The sequence below is a fragment of the Haliotis asinina genome, chromosome 12, assembly GCF_037392515.1.
Source record: "Haliotis asinina isolate JCU_RB_2024 chromosome 12, JCU_Hal_asi_v2, whole genome shotgun sequence".
Classification (NCBI taxonomy): Eukaryota; Metazoa; Mollusca; class Gastropoda; order Lepetellida; family Haliotidae; genus Haliotis; species Haliotis asinina.
The window spans coordinates 28,913,352-28,933,209 of NC_090291.1; the positions used below are offsets into that span (position 1 = coordinate 28,913,352).

At 38.0% G+C, this 19,858-nt stretch overlaps 2 protein-coding genes across 2 annotated transcripts; one reads left to right on the top strand and one right to left on the bottom strand.

The window, feature by feature from the left end:
- Positions 1–223: 223 nt before the first annotated feature.
- LOC137258449 (F-box only protein 15-like) lies at positions 224–12,641 on the bottom strand. The gene is made up of 15 exons (XM_067796132.1): positions 12,436–12,641; positions 11,302–11,388; positions 10,792–10,896; positions 10,195–10,302; positions 9,193–9,285; positions 7,753–7,962; positions 7,323–7,461; positions 5,850–5,932; positions 5,199–5,254; positions 4,865–4,963; positions 3,448–3,563; positions 2,752–2,813; positions 2,308–2,345; positions 1,766–1,851; positions 224–378 (listed from the first exon to the last, which is right to left on the bottom strand). The coding sequence occupies exons 1-15, from the start codon at positions 12,639–12,641 to the stop codon at positions 292–294; spliced, it is 1,575 nt and encodes a 524-aa protein (XP_067652233.1). The 3' UTR covers positions 224–291.
- A 317-nt stretch (positions 12,642–12,958) lies between these two features.
- On the top strand, positions 12,959–19,857 carry LOC137258415 (zinc finger protein 616-like). The gene is made up of 3 exons (XM_067796090.1): positions 12,959–13,156; positions 15,337–15,435; positions 15,759–19,857. Exons 1-3 carry the CDS (start codon positions 13,078–13,080, stop codon positions 17,462–17,464), a joined length of 1,884 nt encoding a protein of 627 aa, XP_067652191.1. The 5' UTR covers positions 12,959–13,077; the 3' UTR covers positions 17,465–19,857.
- Position 19,858: the final 1 nt, after the last annotated feature.

The following is a 19,858-nucleotide window of genomic DNA, read 5'->3' on the forward strand; positions in this document are numbered from 1 at the left end:
CTTGTAGTCTTGAACAGCTTATCTTTAAACCTTGCATTGAACACTGATAGACTGGATCTTGACAGTTCCGAAACCTTGTCTATCTGGACCCGCCAGACTGGAAACCTTGTCTATCAGGCCTCGCCAGTCTGGAAAGTACTAAAGAATCTTGTTTTAATCATTCAAAGAAACACATTTCTCCTAACATGAAATATTGACATAGATAATATTTTTCTTGGAATGACATCAACCATTCTGTCTTTAAGTGAGACAAGCATCTGCAACAGCTGTGAAACTCCCATGACAACCATGTCAGTAGCAAGTCTCGAACCACTCGTTTATTGCTGCTAGCGCAACCCTCACTTCTAAACATGACACAAATGTGCGATCATCATCCATCTGAAATGAGAAACAATCCACCTTACTGCATGCATTGCACTGAACTCAAGACAAATGTGAGTAGGTACCAGCAACACAGAACACACATTCTTACACTGATGAACTTTCCCCTTTAACACAGTGTTAGCTGGGGTATTTCTGTACAACAATTTCATCAACAAAAAGGTATTGGGGGAATAGGGCCATTTTTGTTAAATGATCTTAGAGCTCTCTGTCACATAAAAAAGGCATTATATCAAGGAAGTTAGGTAATCTAAATTGTGAAATCACTTTGCAGTGCAGGAATCGTGTGGACAGAAGCTAAAATTACCTGCCATTGTACCCCAGCATACAACACTCAGTTATCCAACATGTATACAACACTCAGTTATCCAACATGTATACAACACTCAGTTATCCAACATGTATACAACACTCAGTTATCCAACATGTATACAACGCTCAGTTATCCAGCATGTAATATCTATGTTATACATCATGTCAGAACTGATCGTCAGCAACCCGTGCTTGTTGTAAAAGGCAGACGGGATTGGGTGGTCAGCCTCGGTGACATGGCTGACACTTACTATTGAATCCAAACTGCAATGACTGGTCCAGATTTAAGTACTTACTGTCAAAGCTGTAACATTGCTGAATGCACCAATAAATATGCATATGAACAAAACATTCTACGTTATATCATGATAAATTTCACATATCCACTCACACCTATAGCTTAGCATTAGCCCTGATGTGAAAGAGTAGATTCAAAAACAACAGCTCAGTCAGAAATTAGTCATGTGTGAGAGAAATCCACTTCTAAATTAGCCTTATGAAAAATTGAGAGAGTATCCAAATTGAAGCTATATTTGTGACTGTTCTAAATTGTAAATAATATTGTCTGTTCTTTTGATATTTAATGCTGCATCCAAAAAAGTTGAAGCATGTAAAAAATGAGTCTAAACAAGAGAGTCCAGAGATAAATCTCATCAACATCAATCGCTACAATGACATGTAACAACAAACAGAGTTGGTATGACCATCCCTTATCATTGGACCTGTGAAGATCCAGTCAACAACCCATGCTTGTAAGAGATGACTGATGGGATCTGGTGGTCAGGCTTGCTGACTTGGTTGACACAAGTTATCACATCTCAGTTCCGTAGATTGATGCTCATGCCTTTAATCACTGGATTGTCTGGTCCACACTCAATTATTTATAGACCATCGCCATATAACTAGAATATTGGTGGGTGTGGCGTTAAACACCAACCAACCAACCAACCCATATCATTGACTGCTTCTTACAACATGCATACATTGCTGAGGACAAATTCTTAAAGAGTGAAGTGTTTTTCATGACAGAAAGAAAATTAGAAATCATGGTAAATCCAGAACAAGACCAAACCTGATTCAGCTCAATATACACTTGTCCCTTTTCTCCTGAGAACATGGCCGTCAAGTGATTGTCTCCATTGTAGTCAAAGTCAAGATCTACAAGACAAATCAAATATGTTGGTTGCATTCAAAAGCTTAATCTACTGAGCATGTCATTTTGACCCAGTATAGTATGATAATACTATAACATACCAATATATGAAATAAGTCAAAAACCCAGCCGAACATCAGGGCTGATAACTTTAAAATATTACACGCCCTATAAGGATTTAACCAGACCAGATCTGGTGACTTTACCCAGATGAATGGAACATCTAAAACTTTTACCAGACCATTGAACATGCTAGCTGTACAGTTAGACTCTCTGTCAGAGATCTAGCCCATCTCGTTCTGTCAGATACACTAGCATTTCTATATGTGATGCATGAGACCCATGAACATCGAACACACAAACACCTGTCAAACACATGGACCTTGACTTGAAAGTGAAAGAAGGACACATGCCAAAGCTGTTGACATGACATACCCACACAACACCCAAATCAAACTTACTTTTTGTTTTTTCTTTTGCTTGAGCTGTTAATGGTGAACTGCAATGTGAGAAGACATCTTAATGTATTACTCTATTAACAGGTCTATAATTTATCATCTGAAAAAAAATCATACTGTCTATCACGTTTATTAATCAACAATATGAGAACTTAAATACACAGTTTCAAACAAATTCCTATAAATCTGAAACTGATTTATTCCCATTTCATTAAAGGAGCTGAATTTATGATTAACTGGTCAATGTCACCATTTCATACATGCCAAAGGGAGGTAAATTTACATGTATCACTCACTCCAAATTAACACATTCAGAACAGTATTTTTGCTTTAAAAATTAGGTTTTAATTGTGCATCTGTGGCACTGGGATCTCAGCTATACCATTACAACTTTAACCCGACTTTCAGTGCTTACACAGATGAGATTACCTCCACAATGAGACATACCTGAACGACCAAAACACTGTTTCCCTCTCATCAAGCAGTGTTAGATCCAACCATGCAATGTTCTGGAAAGACATGTCTACATGTACTGCTGATCATAACACAAAAAAGTGGCAACATACAATCATCTGGGCCCATTTACAGTTTGTACCTAGGTGAAGTAAACTAGGGATTAACACTGTGACAAGATTATTGCACATATACACCAACATGTACATGCTGGTGTGTCGACCTCTACAGTGATATACCATGCTATGGATGTAGATACCTCACTCACACAACTAAACTGACCCTCAGTAAACCAGTCCTTGTTGTATTCCCTCAATGCCAGCTGGTGTGAAAACAACCCGCCTTGTTATAGCGCAAGTAAACACTGACATCCAAAATTATGTGAGTTCCGGTACATTTTTGAAGCAGAAAGGGCCAAACAGTGCCCAATCCAGCTGTCTTGATATGTACCAAGGAATGAGAAGTCAAGTATGGTGCAGCGTTTATTCTCATAGCATTCAGTCGAGTGAGCTGGACAATTGCTGCATACGTAACACGTTCAAAATAACCTAAAGCAAGTAACATGCCATCACTGATGTTACACTTACATACTTACTTGAAAAACCTTAACCATCATGGACTAAAACTCTTGTACTTCAAGATAAACAAAGTGGGGCAAAACATGGCGATTTTCAAGGTAGGTTGTGTTACCTTGATGATGCCTTTGAAGAGATCGGTTTTCCAGGGGAGACTGAACTGTTTTGGGATGATGACGTGGTCACCTGAGTGGTCCTTCCTAATCAGTCGAAAGTATGCGTAGCTGTCAACTGGAACATGGAAGTCGCCACTATCATGGAATATTCAGCATGTTATTACTAGTGGTGTAATGAAATAACAGTATGGTATTGAATCGCTATACCTGGCTCATGATACAATACAGTGGAAGCTGTCTAATGTGGCAGTCATTGGGACTGAGTATACAATCTGTTTAAGACAATGTGCTGGATTGCAGAGGTGATGATAAATGTACAAGCCATGAAAATGACATGGATTTTATGCTGGTGTTGACAGCTTGCTGGATTAGACAGATACCAGTTTTGACAGCGTCTACTGTACATTGATTTACAAGATTTAAGATTCAATACACTACAGAGTTATACTGATACAAAAACGTCTAATTAATAACAGAAACTGTTAATGCAGATTCTGTAGTATCTCCTGGTGCCCTTAACATTTATATTTCTCCTCTACATTATCCCACCTTGCTCTCTAAAACAAACCATTCAGCAATGTGATTTTCCTGGAAAATGTAGACAATATGACTGTATGAAATCAAAGTCATGTACTGGGATACAAACTGTATCAAAACCCATAGTTTTTTGTACAAATTCTATCACACCTACACTGTGGGGATACAAATCACCCCCCAAGTATTGGGACACAAGTCGTATCAAACCCATAGTATTGGGATACAATTCATATCACACTCAAAGTACTGGGATACAAACTGTATCACATCCATAGTATTGGGATACAAATAGTATCAAACCATAGTTTGGGGATACAAATCATATCATACACATATTTATTTTATACAAATTGTATCACACCTACGGTATGGGGAAACAAATTGTATCTAACTCCTAGTATTGGGATATGAATCGTATCACATCCACAGTATTGAGACATGCATCCTGTGGCTGCCCTGAAGTATTGTTATTACTCAAGTTATTACTGGATTCCAGCCTCATGCAAACCCTGGACCAATTCATTGAAATACCAATACTTTTGTTCTGGTGCCATTGCTCCTATCTCATAACACTTATTTAAACATTATATAAGTGCCATTCTGGCAGAAAATTCAGTGATAGTAGTTAATGTTGATCAAAATAGACTGTAGATAAAATACACTGACTAATCGACTAATATCTACTGAAAAACAAAGTAACTGTTGCATTAGTCTGTGACTCCAGCCACTAGTCTGAAGCCCAAACAATTCTAACTGTCTTGCCAGGCTAAACTAAAGGTAATCTGGGTGATAAAATAAAAACATGCTGAGAAGCATAACAAAGAACAGTTAATCGTCTTCATCAGAGAATGCTGATCAGGGATGCCACAGAATACTCACCAACATCTTGCTTCCTGCAGTGAAGACCCTGAAACTGTTGTGTCCATAGCGAGCTTCTCATATTACGAATATCCACTGTACATCGGTAGTCATGGAGACCTAGTCAACAACAAAACTACAGGCATCAGCTAAGTCTGAGTGAGTGGTTTTAGTTTTAAGTTGGTTTCAGCAATCATTAAACAATGCTTTAGAAAGTGGTCAAATGTAACATATATTATATTTGGGATTACACTTTCTTTGTAAAGTACAAATTCTAGTAGATTTTTTTTAGTTGAGTCCCATCCGGAATTCGAACCCACCAGGATTCGAACTAGGGTCAATGTCATCAACTTACCATAACTTGGATCAATATCATCTGGTATCGGGGTGTGACCAGGAAGAGGGTATGCACTGGAAACACAAGTCACAAACATGCTTATACCTTCATGAAAGAATTCCTCAGAGTAATGAGTAACATGAAGGTGATGAGAGAGAGGTCTCAGTACATATAATAGAACAGTGAAAACAGAGAACACAAGAAGCTATCAGTTTCAGTAATCATCTGGTTTGACTAGCATGGGCTGCTAAAGTACAGGGGCTGCTTTCACAAAGCAACCTTTACTAAGGTTAACCTTAACTCCCATTCTTTAACACTGCACTAAGGTTACCTTAGTGACTTTCGATCACCTTAGTGCTTTGTGAAAAGAGGACCTGTTCTAACAAGGATCTCAATGACAACACAATGTAATTTGGATCTGTATGAATGCTTAATTTACATGCCTCTTTTAAAATCATATAAGTACTTTGGACCTGTTGAAGCCCTACTATCAACCAGTCCATGTGCTGTAATGCAGATTAATGCCTGAGATGTTAGTCCATGTTCACTACAAAATTCCAGGACAAATGTATGAATCAGTTCACAACAATAAGGTTCAGCAATCCCATTTCTAAATTCTTTCTCTACTGAAATATCTGATAAAATTTTCCTCTATATTTGTTTGCCTACCTCGTGGTGGTGCCCAGTAAGCATCTATGTACCAGCTGTAGATGGTGGTAACCCACGGCAACAAACGCCAACTCACCATCTGCCTGTGGAAGGGGACAATTCACAAAGACATGTAAATTCGCAAAGACGTGTAAATTCACAATGACACGTAAGTTTACGTCAAGGCATTATTACCTAAGAAGATTTACAAACAAAAACATGATGTTTCGGTTACGAAGAATTAAACAGTTTTAAATCACACTTAACATTCTCTAATTCTTAAACACAGACTGTTACAAGATGTTGTTGGGGCGTAAAACCCATGAAGTAATGAGATATTTGGATTCTGCTCAATCTGTGATTTTAAATACATATTTGAGAGATCTATAGCTGCTGCTTTTTGTCTGCCTGCATTCAAACCAAATATTTCATCATAATCATCATAATACTGAAATCACATCACTATGAGACAATCTACTGCTTGTTCAGCTTGACCTAAGCTACTCTGCATATGCATGACCCAGGAGGTCAAATGGCACAAACATTGGGTCGAGTCAACTTCATTACATAGAGGAGCAGAGAATGTTGTTATGTTGAGTTCGTGTGAATCATGGCTACATGGATTCATTATGGAAACTGTCACCCAAAACACTTCTGAAAAAACAATCATTTCATGTTTTAATGGAATTGTCATATCATCATATTCTCTCTAGTTCGGTTTACTAACTTTACAGGTGTCAGTTACTTTCATATATATCTGATTCACTCTCAATATCACTCTCTACACCCAGTTCAATTATCACTGCTAACACCAGCTGCTGATGTTGTTCACTGCCTGAAACCCCAAATCCGAAACATTAAACCATCTGTAGCTTCTTTTTAAAAGAAAGTTAGGACATAGCTGACAATTTCTCGACACTGAGATGTCAAACGGCAGTCTCATCTGAGCTGTTCTGACATGTTGAATCACATGTTGACAATCAACTGACAAAGGTGTACCGTTTCAAAACAATAAAAAATATAAATGATATTCATAATTTTGCATTAATGTATTATCCTCTTTGATGCAACGCATTTTACATCCTCTACTGATAACAGACCCAACCAACTGTGACATGGTCATGTAATACATTGGTAGTCACATGATCGGGTCAAGCTCAACAACCTATACTAGTCACTGTTTATAAAAGTTACTGTCTCAAATGTATTGCCACACATGCCTCAAATATTCTACATCATTCATTAACATGATTCAGCCATATCACTATATTAAATTGCCTATCAGACTCGGTAAGTGAAAAGGGCAATTTCAAACAACATGAGGTGATCAGATCAAAAGAAATATCATGAGAGAATTTAGATTCGATATCACATGGACCAAGAATATGTGATTCTATAAAATCAATAGAGATTCTTACCATGGAATATTGAGAACAAATTATTCATAACTTAAGCCATTAGAAATGCAGTTAAAGAGGTTGATGAACTCGCTACCTTCCATGTGGCAACAAGAAGATCTGATGCAGGCACAGCATACAACACGATGGTGTCGGTGGATGCTACGGGTGTTGTGTCTTTCACATAAACACTCCACTTGAGGTCAGTGCTGGTCATTAGTGACCTCTGGTAGGGTCTGAGGGAAGATACAACTGACAGTCAACAGACCGCATGAACATGTAATTCTCTGTCTAGTATTATAACACTAGCAATTCTTTCTTTGTAATGTTTACATTTTCATGTGAAAAATCAGAACTGATTTTCTTCTGTTATGTCAACAATCTTCACCAAGAAAGATAATCTATGAATAGGATAGGGATGTCTGTTCAAACATGGACATGCAGTACAAGAGTTCTCTGGAACTATATCTACAGAGATCAAAATGACCTCTCCATCTACAATACCTCTGCTATAGCTGAACCCTTACCCATTCTGGATGGCGTGACCTTTGTCATCAAAGAACAGGGGATTGCAAGAGAAGACTTTGAGTTGCTTTATTCTGTCCAGGGGAACATTGGTGAGGCTGTACCAGCGCACTGCTATAGACATGCTGTGGTGGAATACATCACTTGTCATACTTGTGTGCTCCTTTCCATCGCTGTCAATCAAACACAGCTGAAACCACACACCTGCACATCTGCAATAAAAAAAATTTGGTATCGTTCCAAGGACTTATATATCAAATATACAGGAAGAGGCTTTTTTCATGTCTTTGCTTTGTTTTACTCCACTGAATTGAATGCAATGTGAAATTCAAAGTTTAAGGTTTTAATACCTCTGAAACAGGAACTATAAAATTAGAATAACTAATTTTTTATATATTATTGGCCCTAGATGTTTAAAAAATACAAATCGTTTATTCAAAAAGATGTTGCATAAGTCAATTTTCCTTGGAGACTAAACTCAATAATACAGTGTGGTCATAAATGATGATAATTATTCTTTTTTAACAATGTACAGAGAATACAGGGAAACAAGAATGATGAAACACTTATACAAAATGAGAATCCATAAAATGATATATGTTATTATGGTCTCTGACAGAACTCATACATAAAGTGGTGCATGATAATATTGTACAGCATTGCCAATACTTCAGAGGTTTGTATAGAGGCATGCATATATATCAGCATCCCTGGCGAATAAACCTGACATGTATAATAGTGCACACATTTTTTTCCTCAGGTACTGACATTGAGCCATAACACATGAGAGAAATGACTCTCACTCTTGAACTTTGTGGAAAGTCTAGCGTTATCGGAAACTGAAGCATCTAATAGCTCAGATGACGATGGCATATATGTTATGACAAACAATAATGAGGTGAGCTGATCATTGTATGTTTGATTTGTTGATTGGCACATGCATATCAGCATCACCAGTGTTTTCGCTTGAATTTTATACAGCTGGACATAGTGACTGGCCAAGATTTCAAATACTGGTCATTTGTAAGTGTTACCAGTCAAGTGATCATGCTTTTAATTGAGTGAGACCTTGCACTCTAACAACCAATAAGAAATGTAGAGGATGTCACAATGTGTCAATGCCATTATTTTTAGCCCAAGTTTTTTCAAAACTGAAAATGTAATCTTTCGCAAGGAGAAATAAAATTGACAGAGGTAATAAGAAAAGTGATTTTAAAATTTGTTGGACATGATGACCAAAAGCCTTTGAAATTACTGGACATTATAACTTTGTATTGGTCAAAGTCTGGTATATACCAGATAAAGGAAATACTCATCACATGCACCAGTCCATGAACTGATTTAAAAGATGACAGTACTAAGATTTAACTAAGATGTGTATTTTACAGAAAAAACGTGAGTGGACGATGAACAAGTACTGACTGAAAGACAACAACATATACCTCAGAGCTTTCTCTGTGAATCTTGGCAATCCAGTGTAAGGATGCATCTTTTTCAATAACTTCAGACAAGTCTTGTTACGTTTTTCAGTGCAGCTGAAATACAGAAGGTGTAATCAAATCATATAAAGTGCAGACCATTTCATAAAAAAAAAAATCACTGTTGCAAAATGACGGATGAGAAATCTCCCCTGTTTTACACGAGATAAAGTATTTGCCGGACATACTTGATATTCCAAATATGTTCTTAAACATGCTGAAACATACTAATTGCTGTAACTCACACCAATATAGTTTTTTAGTGTTGCTTAGTGACACAGCCAAATACACTCAGATATATTGTAACAACAATCCTGGGTTAAGCAAGCCTGTGGTTGATAGCATGAGTACTGATTTAGCGGACAATGACAGCTTTGAGTACTGGTACCTCCATGGGAATAGATTCCCATATAAGATATGATACCTTTAGCAATTACTTAAGAGTAACTATGTAAGAGAATACTTTGCAGTTTTATAATTATAGATGATACATTTTCAGTGCATTCAGTAGGCATAACAGACAAAATAGAACATTTACACCTACACTGCAATTTGCATGTAGCATGATACTTATTATGCAAACTTTGAAAAAGGAGGGTTGCATCTTTTACATGCCATTTTTTAAATTTTATTCAAATTATTATGAAACATTTTACAATTTTACATTACGGTAAATGGATAGATATTCAAGTTGACGTTCAGTGCCTCTGTGCATATGTGGGTTATTGAACCTGGGTCTTTGGTGTGATGTGCAAACACCATAACCATTGTTAACCACTAGGTTACCCCACTGCCCGAAGTAGCTCAGTATTCGTAAGTAAATATCATAATTAATAATGTATACATTGTATATTTTCCAATAATATATCACCCTAAACGCCATGGAAACTAAATGATTAGTATGCTTTGAGATGCAGAATGTTCATCTTACAGACTTGGAGCCACAGCTTGTTCTCATGTTCCTACCGTTTGATACATAGTTGTTTCCAGTATTCCAAAGGAGGTCGCAATGGCTTGCCTGCTTCATCTTTCACTGTGGCACCATGTGTTTGGAATATCCTCTCCCATAACAGACTTGGAATGAAAAAGTAACCATCACCACACTTGATAATCTTAAGGCATTTCTTACAGCTTCAATAAACTTGATTAGACAATTGAGGACAGTCTAGGGTCATTCCCTGCCACATCTAATAATTCACACTTGCATAGAGTTATTTGGGGTAAGAAAATAACACTGCAAGTATTTCTGTTTGAATATTCTTTCTACTCTACCCCATCTTTAAGAAATCACTTAAGAAAATACAAGTTACTTATTCGTATTCAAAATTTTAACCTGGAACTGTATCTCTTCATAGAAATCTGGATCACCACTAATAGAAAATAGGTCTGACACAATCTGACTATGTTAGTTTACAAATCCCACAATGGCTTAGGTCTTCCTCTGGAGTGTTCTGGTGATATCACTGGCATTATGCAGGATGTGTGTTGTTAAACTCACACAAAACTTGAGTCACCAAATATAAGGCCTGTTAATGATATCTAGCCCTTATGTACATCTCTCACTTGTCATTGGCTTGTTTGTGCCATCTTTTGCATACACAAGCAGCTTTCAGCAGATCCTGAGCTTCCAAATGGCTAAATATCTCCAACATAATCTCATACGGTAGACTGAAACAGAAAAATTCAGTTTAGATAATCCATTAACCCTATGACATTGGTCGTTCAATCATAAAGTGATTCTAAGCTTCCAAACATGTCTAACATATCTGCAGACATTAAGTTTTTCATGAGTAAATGTATTTGTAATCATTTAACTTGTCCTATTTTTTAAATGGTAAGAGCCATGTTCTTTGAAATGTGTCAAAATCAAATGTAACCAAGAAGTAAACTCCAGAAGTCCTTGTTTATAGATTCTGCATTAGACCAGGAAATCTAATTGCAACCCCACAATGAAATTCACCCACATTTCATGAAATGACCTAGACAAATAAAGAGACTGATTTCATTTGTGCAGTGGGAACAACTTATTCCCTGTAGGAATTTGTGTGACGTGTTATGAGTATTAAGACCTACTGTTCTATAGTAGCTTTTCCTTTTATCAGTGGTGGAGGTCGTCTTTGACTGTTAGTGACTGCAGTAGTATTTCTTCCACCTTTTGCTCTGAAAGCGGAATCAATTTTACCATTATTTTTAGTACCATACATGGTCATCCATTCATTTTTGTAACTTATCAGGAATGATTAGATAAATTTGCACCTTCTGTAACCCTGTGGACGTAACTCTGTCAGTTAGTTAGCTGTTGGGCTAACAATCCAAAGGTCGTGGGTTTGAGGCTGATGGATTCTCATGAAAGTGGTTGCTTGTCTAAGCGACACATGACCTATGCCAGATACCATCCACATGAGATGTTGTTAGACTCTGTTCTAAATGTTTTTCAAATAATGATATATCCCAGTGTTTGGGGTTTTCAACGATGTAAGGCAAAAACATTATTTAAACAAAATCTTTGATATCAGTCACAGTCAAAGTTCATATTTTACTAACCTTGAGCGACAAAGGATATATTCATCTATTTCACACAAAAATATTAAGTGTTTCTTACAAATATATTTATCTAGCCTCATGTAAGAATGTCGAGTTTTGATTGGTTCACGTGACTCTGATAGAATACCATGTACATCCATCACGATCTGCGAGCAGGAGTATAAAAGTCATGCAATCCCGCTACGCAAATCATATCACCCGCTACGCCTCGGTGACGACGCAAAGTGAGAAAAGCATGCATTGACAAGCCTTTCGTAACGTGCAGAGCATTGAGGTCAAACGATCAGCTGGTGTCAACATGGCAGCAATGAAACGTTTTGCCACAACATCAGAAATGTTTCATGATAACCTTAAAAAATTGTAGATTGCCTTTTGGACAGTAACGTACATGTCATTTGTGCCTATATTAGGCAAAATGTGAGTGGAAAGTTACTTGGCTTAGAAAGGTTTAACTTAACCAAACACTGTACATGTGGCACACTTCAATACGTATAAATAATTATTGTGATCACACCTTTCAATATTTCTGAATAATGCTTGGACATGTTTTGGACCTTCTTATTGGTTTTCAGCGCATTTGTTTTTCTGACATCTAACCAATACTTCTTTAGTTACAATGAACTGGGTATTTCAGTAAAAGGTACAAATTCACTCATATCATACCTTGCATTTTCTACAGGATTTGTTGATTTTTTACCGTTTCCTTGAGTCATAAAAGTGTGTCTAGTGGGGTTACTGTTTCTTTCTCCAATCCTTGGACTAGATTTATCACTATTGGCAGTATTGTCAACAGTGTTGGTGTGCTGTTTATTTTTATGTTTATCCAAGTATCCAGTCAGATGTTGTCTGTGGCGGGATGAACTTGCCATATTTCCCTTCTGTCGGAACGTTGGTTCGCAAGGCGTGTTTATCGTCTGAATATTCTATGTTTCACCAATATCCCAACATAGTTGTCGATGTAACCCATGTAAACAAACATTCCGGATACGGAAATACAGCAATAAAAGACGGAAGCAATAATTACGTCAATGATATAGAGCAGTGCAGTCGCAATTGTTAGCTTCTTCATATCTGAAATTTAACTTAAAAGAAATAAATAAAAATAAATAAAAAATATATCAATGAAAACGTAATATGTCGCATATTTTCATGTATTAATTCCCGTCCGGTTAATGTATCATAATTCAGCGCATGCGTCAACGTTTCTCAACCTCATAAGCAAGAGAGGTCCAGGAAAAGGATAATAAAATGACAACATCTTGTAAAATTTATAGATACAGTTCACAATAAATGGAGAAATAGACAATGGAAGAGTCGAGTGAAGGATCTAATAGCGGAGAACTGAACTCAGAGGACATCATACCCGACACTGAAGAAAGCAATGGTGGGTTTTCCTGTTCCCTGTTAAGAACAATCCATATTATTCCCTAAAATTGGCTAAATCATTTAGTAAATGTGATGTTGCCAGTCGGTTTGTTATTGACAAACGTATAAGAGCATAATGTGTTAGTTGTTAAGGTTAGACTGTACTTTACTGGTCTTCGGAAGTTAGTCCCGAGTACTGCATTTTACCGGGTGCACTTTTTCAGATTAATTAGCGCTCTCTAAATATCGGAAAGGGTACCAGACCCTAACCCAGTGTTTGCCCTAGACATGACAATTTAGGAGTCACCATGACCAGGCCAGGTATTTAATCAGCACTGTGCAGAGAACTTGCAAACAATAAACTAAGCAGTTTTAAACCACAGCAAATTACAAGCTTGGATTATCTGAACTTAGGGTTCGGTGGCATTACGTCAACAGTGACGCAGGCTTTTGAATTCATTTCGTATTTGGGAGTGCCTTTAGAATACAGCACCATAGCTTGGACCGGACCGGACCAGACCTAGAGCCCGACCCTGAACTGACCAAACCTAACAAGAGTATTATGACCTGTTTTTAAAGTATGTGGGGATGTATTCTAAAGATAGGCCCATTGAAGATAATTTGTGCATCAAATATGCATGTTTTTGTGTCATGGCAAACACTGCTAACCTCAAGCCCTAACCCAGATCCAAAACCCTAACCTGAAGGATCATAAAGTGTGCCTAACCCTAACCCTAACCCTAAGGATTGTTAAAGGTGGAGGCACTATAGTATGATAACTGCTCTGCAGTTCTGGCTGGTAAACTGCATTCTAGTTAGGTTGGGGTTAGGACTGTTTTAGGTTTGGGTTATTGCTAGGATTAATTGCTGAAGGCAGGGACCCTTAAAGTGCAGATGTCATGGGTAGACTGCACTTTACGGGTTACTGGAAGATAGGGTTAGGGTTAGAGAGAGTACTGCACATATCTTTTTCAGATTAAGTCATTAATTAGCGCTCCCTAAAGATCTGAAATGGTACCAGACCCTAACCCCATGCCCTAGCCCTAATCTCAAAGGGTTAAATTATACAACATACATGTTACGATCACCATGTGTGTGTATGGATATGCTTAAATTTTCATGCCGTGTTGACCCATGATTTAGTCTTCATGGCATTGTCATATGCAGCCAACATATAAATGACAAAATGTTAGTAAATCAGCGCCTGAATTGGGTGTGATGTTGATGCTCAGCCTAATAAAAAAAAAGTAATATTGATAATTGCATGTAGAAACAAAAACCCAGCCAGAACTTGAAAATTGGTGCTTGTACCTGCACTGTCATGTAAACTTTGATCATGGTAATATGTAGATAATTATCATCCCTTACGATGAACTAAAACAGTAAGTGCTCATACTGACAGGTGGGTGCAGGTTAAAATCAGCAGAATGTCACACAACCCTTCTAGGTTATGCTAGAATGTAACCTCATATGTTAAAAAAAAACACTTCCAAATGTCATGCTAACATGATACCTTATGTTTTTAATAGAGATAGAAATGATTTTAGTGGTATTTATACTCTTTTCAATGGGAATATATTTTAAGGGCATGTTTCTACACAGCAATTACTGGTACATTTTTGTCATCTGCTTATTCTATTTTTGGCAATGTGGTGGGGTCATTAAGGATTTTGCTCATCACAGTGAAGACCTGAGGTCAATTCCTCCACATGGATATAATGTGTTAAGCCCATTTCTGGTGTCCCCAATAGTGATATTGCTGGAATATTGCAAAAAGCGTGGTACAACCAAACTCAATGACTATTGTAATGTTATCCCCAGCAACAGGTTTTGTTATGGGGCATTAAAATGGACTCCATCTGTGCGTCCATGCACATTCGTTTTTTCTGAAGCAGAGGCTGAGAACTGTAAAACCGTTTAGTGTTTCTTGACCAAACCTGGCGTGTAGGTTGGCCTAGTGGTTTAACTGGTGCCTTTTGGTAGTTTTGGATTTCTGAATAAAATCATTTTTGTGTTTCCATGGCAACATGTTTGTCTTTGATGTTAGTGCTCCTTTCTGGAGCAGAACTTAAAGACCTTTAAAAACTCCCCTTTCAGATATACGCCAAAACATTGACGTAAATTATAAGTAGCTGACATATTCATGAAGATTATTTTGTCTTTGGAGGGAATATTGATGACTTTGTCTTCTTGTTGCAGATAAGTCATGTTCCCCAGCTGGCCTCAGCATTCATCAGTGTGGAATCTGCAATGCCAGCTTCCCTCTTCTTATTCAGTATCTCAAGCACAGAATAGATCGTAAGTGTTTATGCATAGGATGGTAGTGTCAGGTGAGCTTGTTCATCCAATCACTACGATACATTAAGCCAAGTATTCAGAGTCTCACACTTGATTTCAGTGTCAAGAAAATGGATACGAACATGCTGTTCTGAAAGTTAAAATATAGAATCCTCTACATATACTAATCTGAAGAAGTTATGGATCATCTCATTCATCATATTACTACTCCAGATCGAGGCTGTAATGAAATAAAGTTAGTTGTTTTTGAAATCTGACGTACAGGGGGTGGGAAGGTGGTAAAGGATCTGACTTTAATGTCAGGATGTTACATATTGTTGCAGATGCAGGTCCACAGAGTGGGGTGAGCTGTGAGCTGTGTGGTACAGCCTACTCCCGTCCATCCCCGTTGCGGGAGCATTACAAGAAGAAACACAGGATCAGTTTCAATAGCAAACCACCCTTGCCAAAGTCTTCGGATAAACAAGCATTGACTCTAGTTGAGCCGGATTCACAAGGGAGACGATTCAGTTTAGACTGTAACGATTCCCAACCTGACACTGATGATAGCAGTGGAACTAAGACTATTCACGTTGTCATCACAAGGGAAGATGATGACGAGAAGACACAGTATGACCAAGAACAAGACGGAAGTGACTGTAGTTCAAATGAAAACATTATAACTGAGAGTAAGCACTTGGGAGAAGGTGATAGAGAAGACATTATAAAAGAAACCTTTCAGAATGACATTGACAACAAAGTCGATGAACTGCAGACTGATGGGGATGTTGACAGGATGGATGTTGATGAGACTAGGTGTGAAGCTGAAGCAGTGTCTTCAGAATCAAACAAAGACACAGATTCAACTGCTAGTCCCGGAAAGACTTTGAGTGCTCAGCAGTCTTTGCAGGGTTACAATGAAGCTGAAGACTTCCATTTTGTACTGCTGAAAAACATGATCAATGGGAATTCGTTCAAGTACAGTAAAGATAGGTTTAAGTGCTTGCATTGTGAGTTTCAGAGCTACTGGAGGAACTCAATGTGTACTCACATGAAACAGATGCATAGAGACATGATGTCAATACATCAGAACATACAGATCAAACCACCTGAAGCCCAGTGTAACCAAGGCGATCAGAGCATCATGAAGATGTCAGATTATATTGCAAATTTAAAACAGAAGAAAACAAAACCAGTTGAGTGTAGAATACGAAGTGTTGAGAAGCAGGACTTGCCTGGAGAGTACTGTTGTAGTAAGTGCGGCAAGGAGTTCAACAGATTACGGTATCTACGCAAACACATGTTAGTTCACAAATCTGACAAGAAGTACCTGTGTGACGAGTGTGGGAAGGCTTTTAAGACTCGCAGTTATTTGAAGACTCATTACCGAACCCACAAGTCACGGGAATATAAATGTAGCCAGTGCAACTTCACGTCTTCTGTTAATGCAGTCATTCACGCCCATCGTCAGCTACATAATGATGGCAGTGTTATATGTGATGTATGTGGGTTTGCCTACGCAGATAAGTCAACTCTGAAGAAGCACAAACTAGTCCATGACCCTAATCGTCCATTCCCATGCACGTTCCCAGGCTGTACATGGAGGTTTCGGACAGAGGTCATGCGTCTTGGCCACTACAATTCCCACACAACAGAGGGCAAGTACCGCTGCAGCGTGTGTAGCTACATCTTCCGTCACAAGCACCATCTCCAGAGACATCAGAGCAACATGCATGGCATCACCAACACCACCAATGTAACCATAGTTGAGGAGGAAAAGAAGGAAGAGAAACAGACCCCAGTCTCTGATATTCCTGACACAGTTAACCTAATTGTCAATTCCGATATGAGTCGGGATCAGTTGCAAAGTGCTCTACAGAATGGGCAGTTGGTGATTGCCACAGATAGTGAAGGGAATACAATAAACTACGAAGTAGCTGATATAACTATGAATGTAACTTATCACACACTTCTTGAGGAAGATTCCCAACTAGGGGATGCCCAGGCCATACTTCATGTAGCTACTATTGATTCGCAAGATCCCAGTTAATGGTTCTTGTTATTAGTAATGCTAGATGCTTGCTTTGTAACTTAGCAGAAAAGTCATGATACAAGACTGTTGGCAAAATGTTTCAGTGGAGCCAGGACTGAAGCAAATGAAACAGCTCAACAGTTGGATGAATCAAGGAGGTGGGGAGAAGAGTGCACTCATGGGTTTGAATCCAGGAATGGTGATGATCCTTGGTGTGTCTGCACCATACAATTCCATGGTCTTGCTTGTCAGTTTCACTGGAACTGCTTAACATCTGTGGTCTGCATCACTCTGAGATTTTGTCCCTTGTAACTGCAAACGTATATGAACACTGCTTTTAAGTTTGCTCAGAGGAAATTGAAGAATCTAGTTCCAATGAAAACTGGTTCCTTTGAAGGAATATTTTAACAAAGATAACTTGGAATCAAGCATGTGGAAAGTTTGAAAAGATTTCTGTACTATTTGCAATGATAGATTTTGCTTACTTTAATGAAGTGGTGGGTGTTTGTTTTCAGCCCACAAAACTATCCCACTCACAACAAAATAGAATCACATCAGCTCAGATGTGTGAATCTGAACATATTACTCAATTCCCAGTTGTGTCAGCTCAATCACTTTGGAAATTTGCAAGAAAATAAGTTTTTACACAGCTAGTGAGATGTATCACTTACAGTCATAGATAGATCATTTGCAGTCCTTCTTAAAGGTACTAGCAGAGGTTGCGTTACTGTATGTATTTACCATGATGTAACTTGCTGCAGTTCCAGAATGATGGCAAGAACTCAGGGAATGTGCAATAAACAGTTTATAGTTACTTATGATTCTATGAGTGAACTTATAGAAGTCATGTGATAATCTCATTGTCATGTAGACTGATTCATGACTGTTATTTTCTACACTTGTATACACCATACTAGTAAATAATGAATGGGTGAACAGGTGTTGATGTGAGTACAGGTGTTGAAGGATGATGTGTGTGCAGTTGTTGATATTTGACAGGTGTACATGATGAGCGTACATTGTTTTGATGTGCTACAGGTGTAAAGGTGTTGATGTATGGTAGGTGTGCAGGTTACAGTGTTTGACAGTGTACATGTGTCAGTGTATGATGAGTGTACAAGTGTTGATGTATGACAGCTGTGCATGTCAGTGTTTGACAGGTGTACATATGTCGATGTACGACGAATGTACATGTGTCAGTGTATGATGGGTGTAAAGGTGTTAATGTATGGCAGGTGTTGATTTTTGGCTGGTGTACATGTGTCAATGTATGGTGGGTGTACATGTCTCAGTTCATGATGAGTGTTGACGTATTACAGGTATGCAGGTGTTGGTATTTGACAGTGTACATGTGTCAGTGTATGAAGAGTGTACAAGTGTTGATGTATGACAGGTATGCATGTGTCAATGTTTGACAGGTATGTGTGTGTGTTGATGTATTATAGATGTAAAGGTGTTGATTTGTGACAGGTGTACATGTGTGCGTTACAGGTGTTGATGTATTACAGGTATACAGGTGTTGGCGTATCACAGGTGTACAGGTTTTCAGGTGTTAATGCAGCACCCCGCAGTGGTGATCATGCTGTGAGCTGAAATACCATGTCTTGTGCTAGTCAGAAAAGATACAACATGGTGTTTATTCAGGCCAGAGACTCATCATGGACTTGCTACTATTTGCATGATGTTGGATGTGCAACGTACAAACAAGTTGCCCCCAGATCAGAGAGTTATCTGAATGTGTTATTAAAAATAGTTGTCACACTGTTTCCAGTATCACGGAGAAACAAATTATACCTTTCTAAATTAAACTTCTTTTCTTCTATTTCAGCATTTGTAAGTATGTACTATCCTCAGCATGATTATTGGTAGTATAAGGTTCAGTGTTATTAGTGTTATTTCCACTTCTCAGCACAAACCTGTTCACATGGATAACCATAAGTTTCTAGTATGTGTTCTTGATTACGTTACAAGTACTAGGCTACATCATATACATGGAAACATTGGAAGCAGTTGATCAGGCTTCAACACAACTGAATGTTTTGGAACAGGTACAAAACTTGTCATTAGTCAAGCAACAATAAAGGTAATGCATCAGAAAAATGTTCACGAATAAACATGAAAAAGGCTGTTTGTGTCTTGCACAAATGTGAGCAAGAATATTCTATTTATGCCATATTATGTAGATCTTTGGACAGCTGTTGACATTAGGTATTACATCTTATCGTTACAGTTGGTACATTGGAACTATGTTGTGTAGGAAACAGTATGTGCAGTTTCTCAGTAAAGCATTTAATTCCGATCCATGTGTTTAGCTGTTTGGCTGGGATATCAATGAGAACCAAACACACCAGCTCTGGGATATTCTCTGTCAGTCTCTTGATTTGGAGGAATAAAGAACATAATTAAACTCAT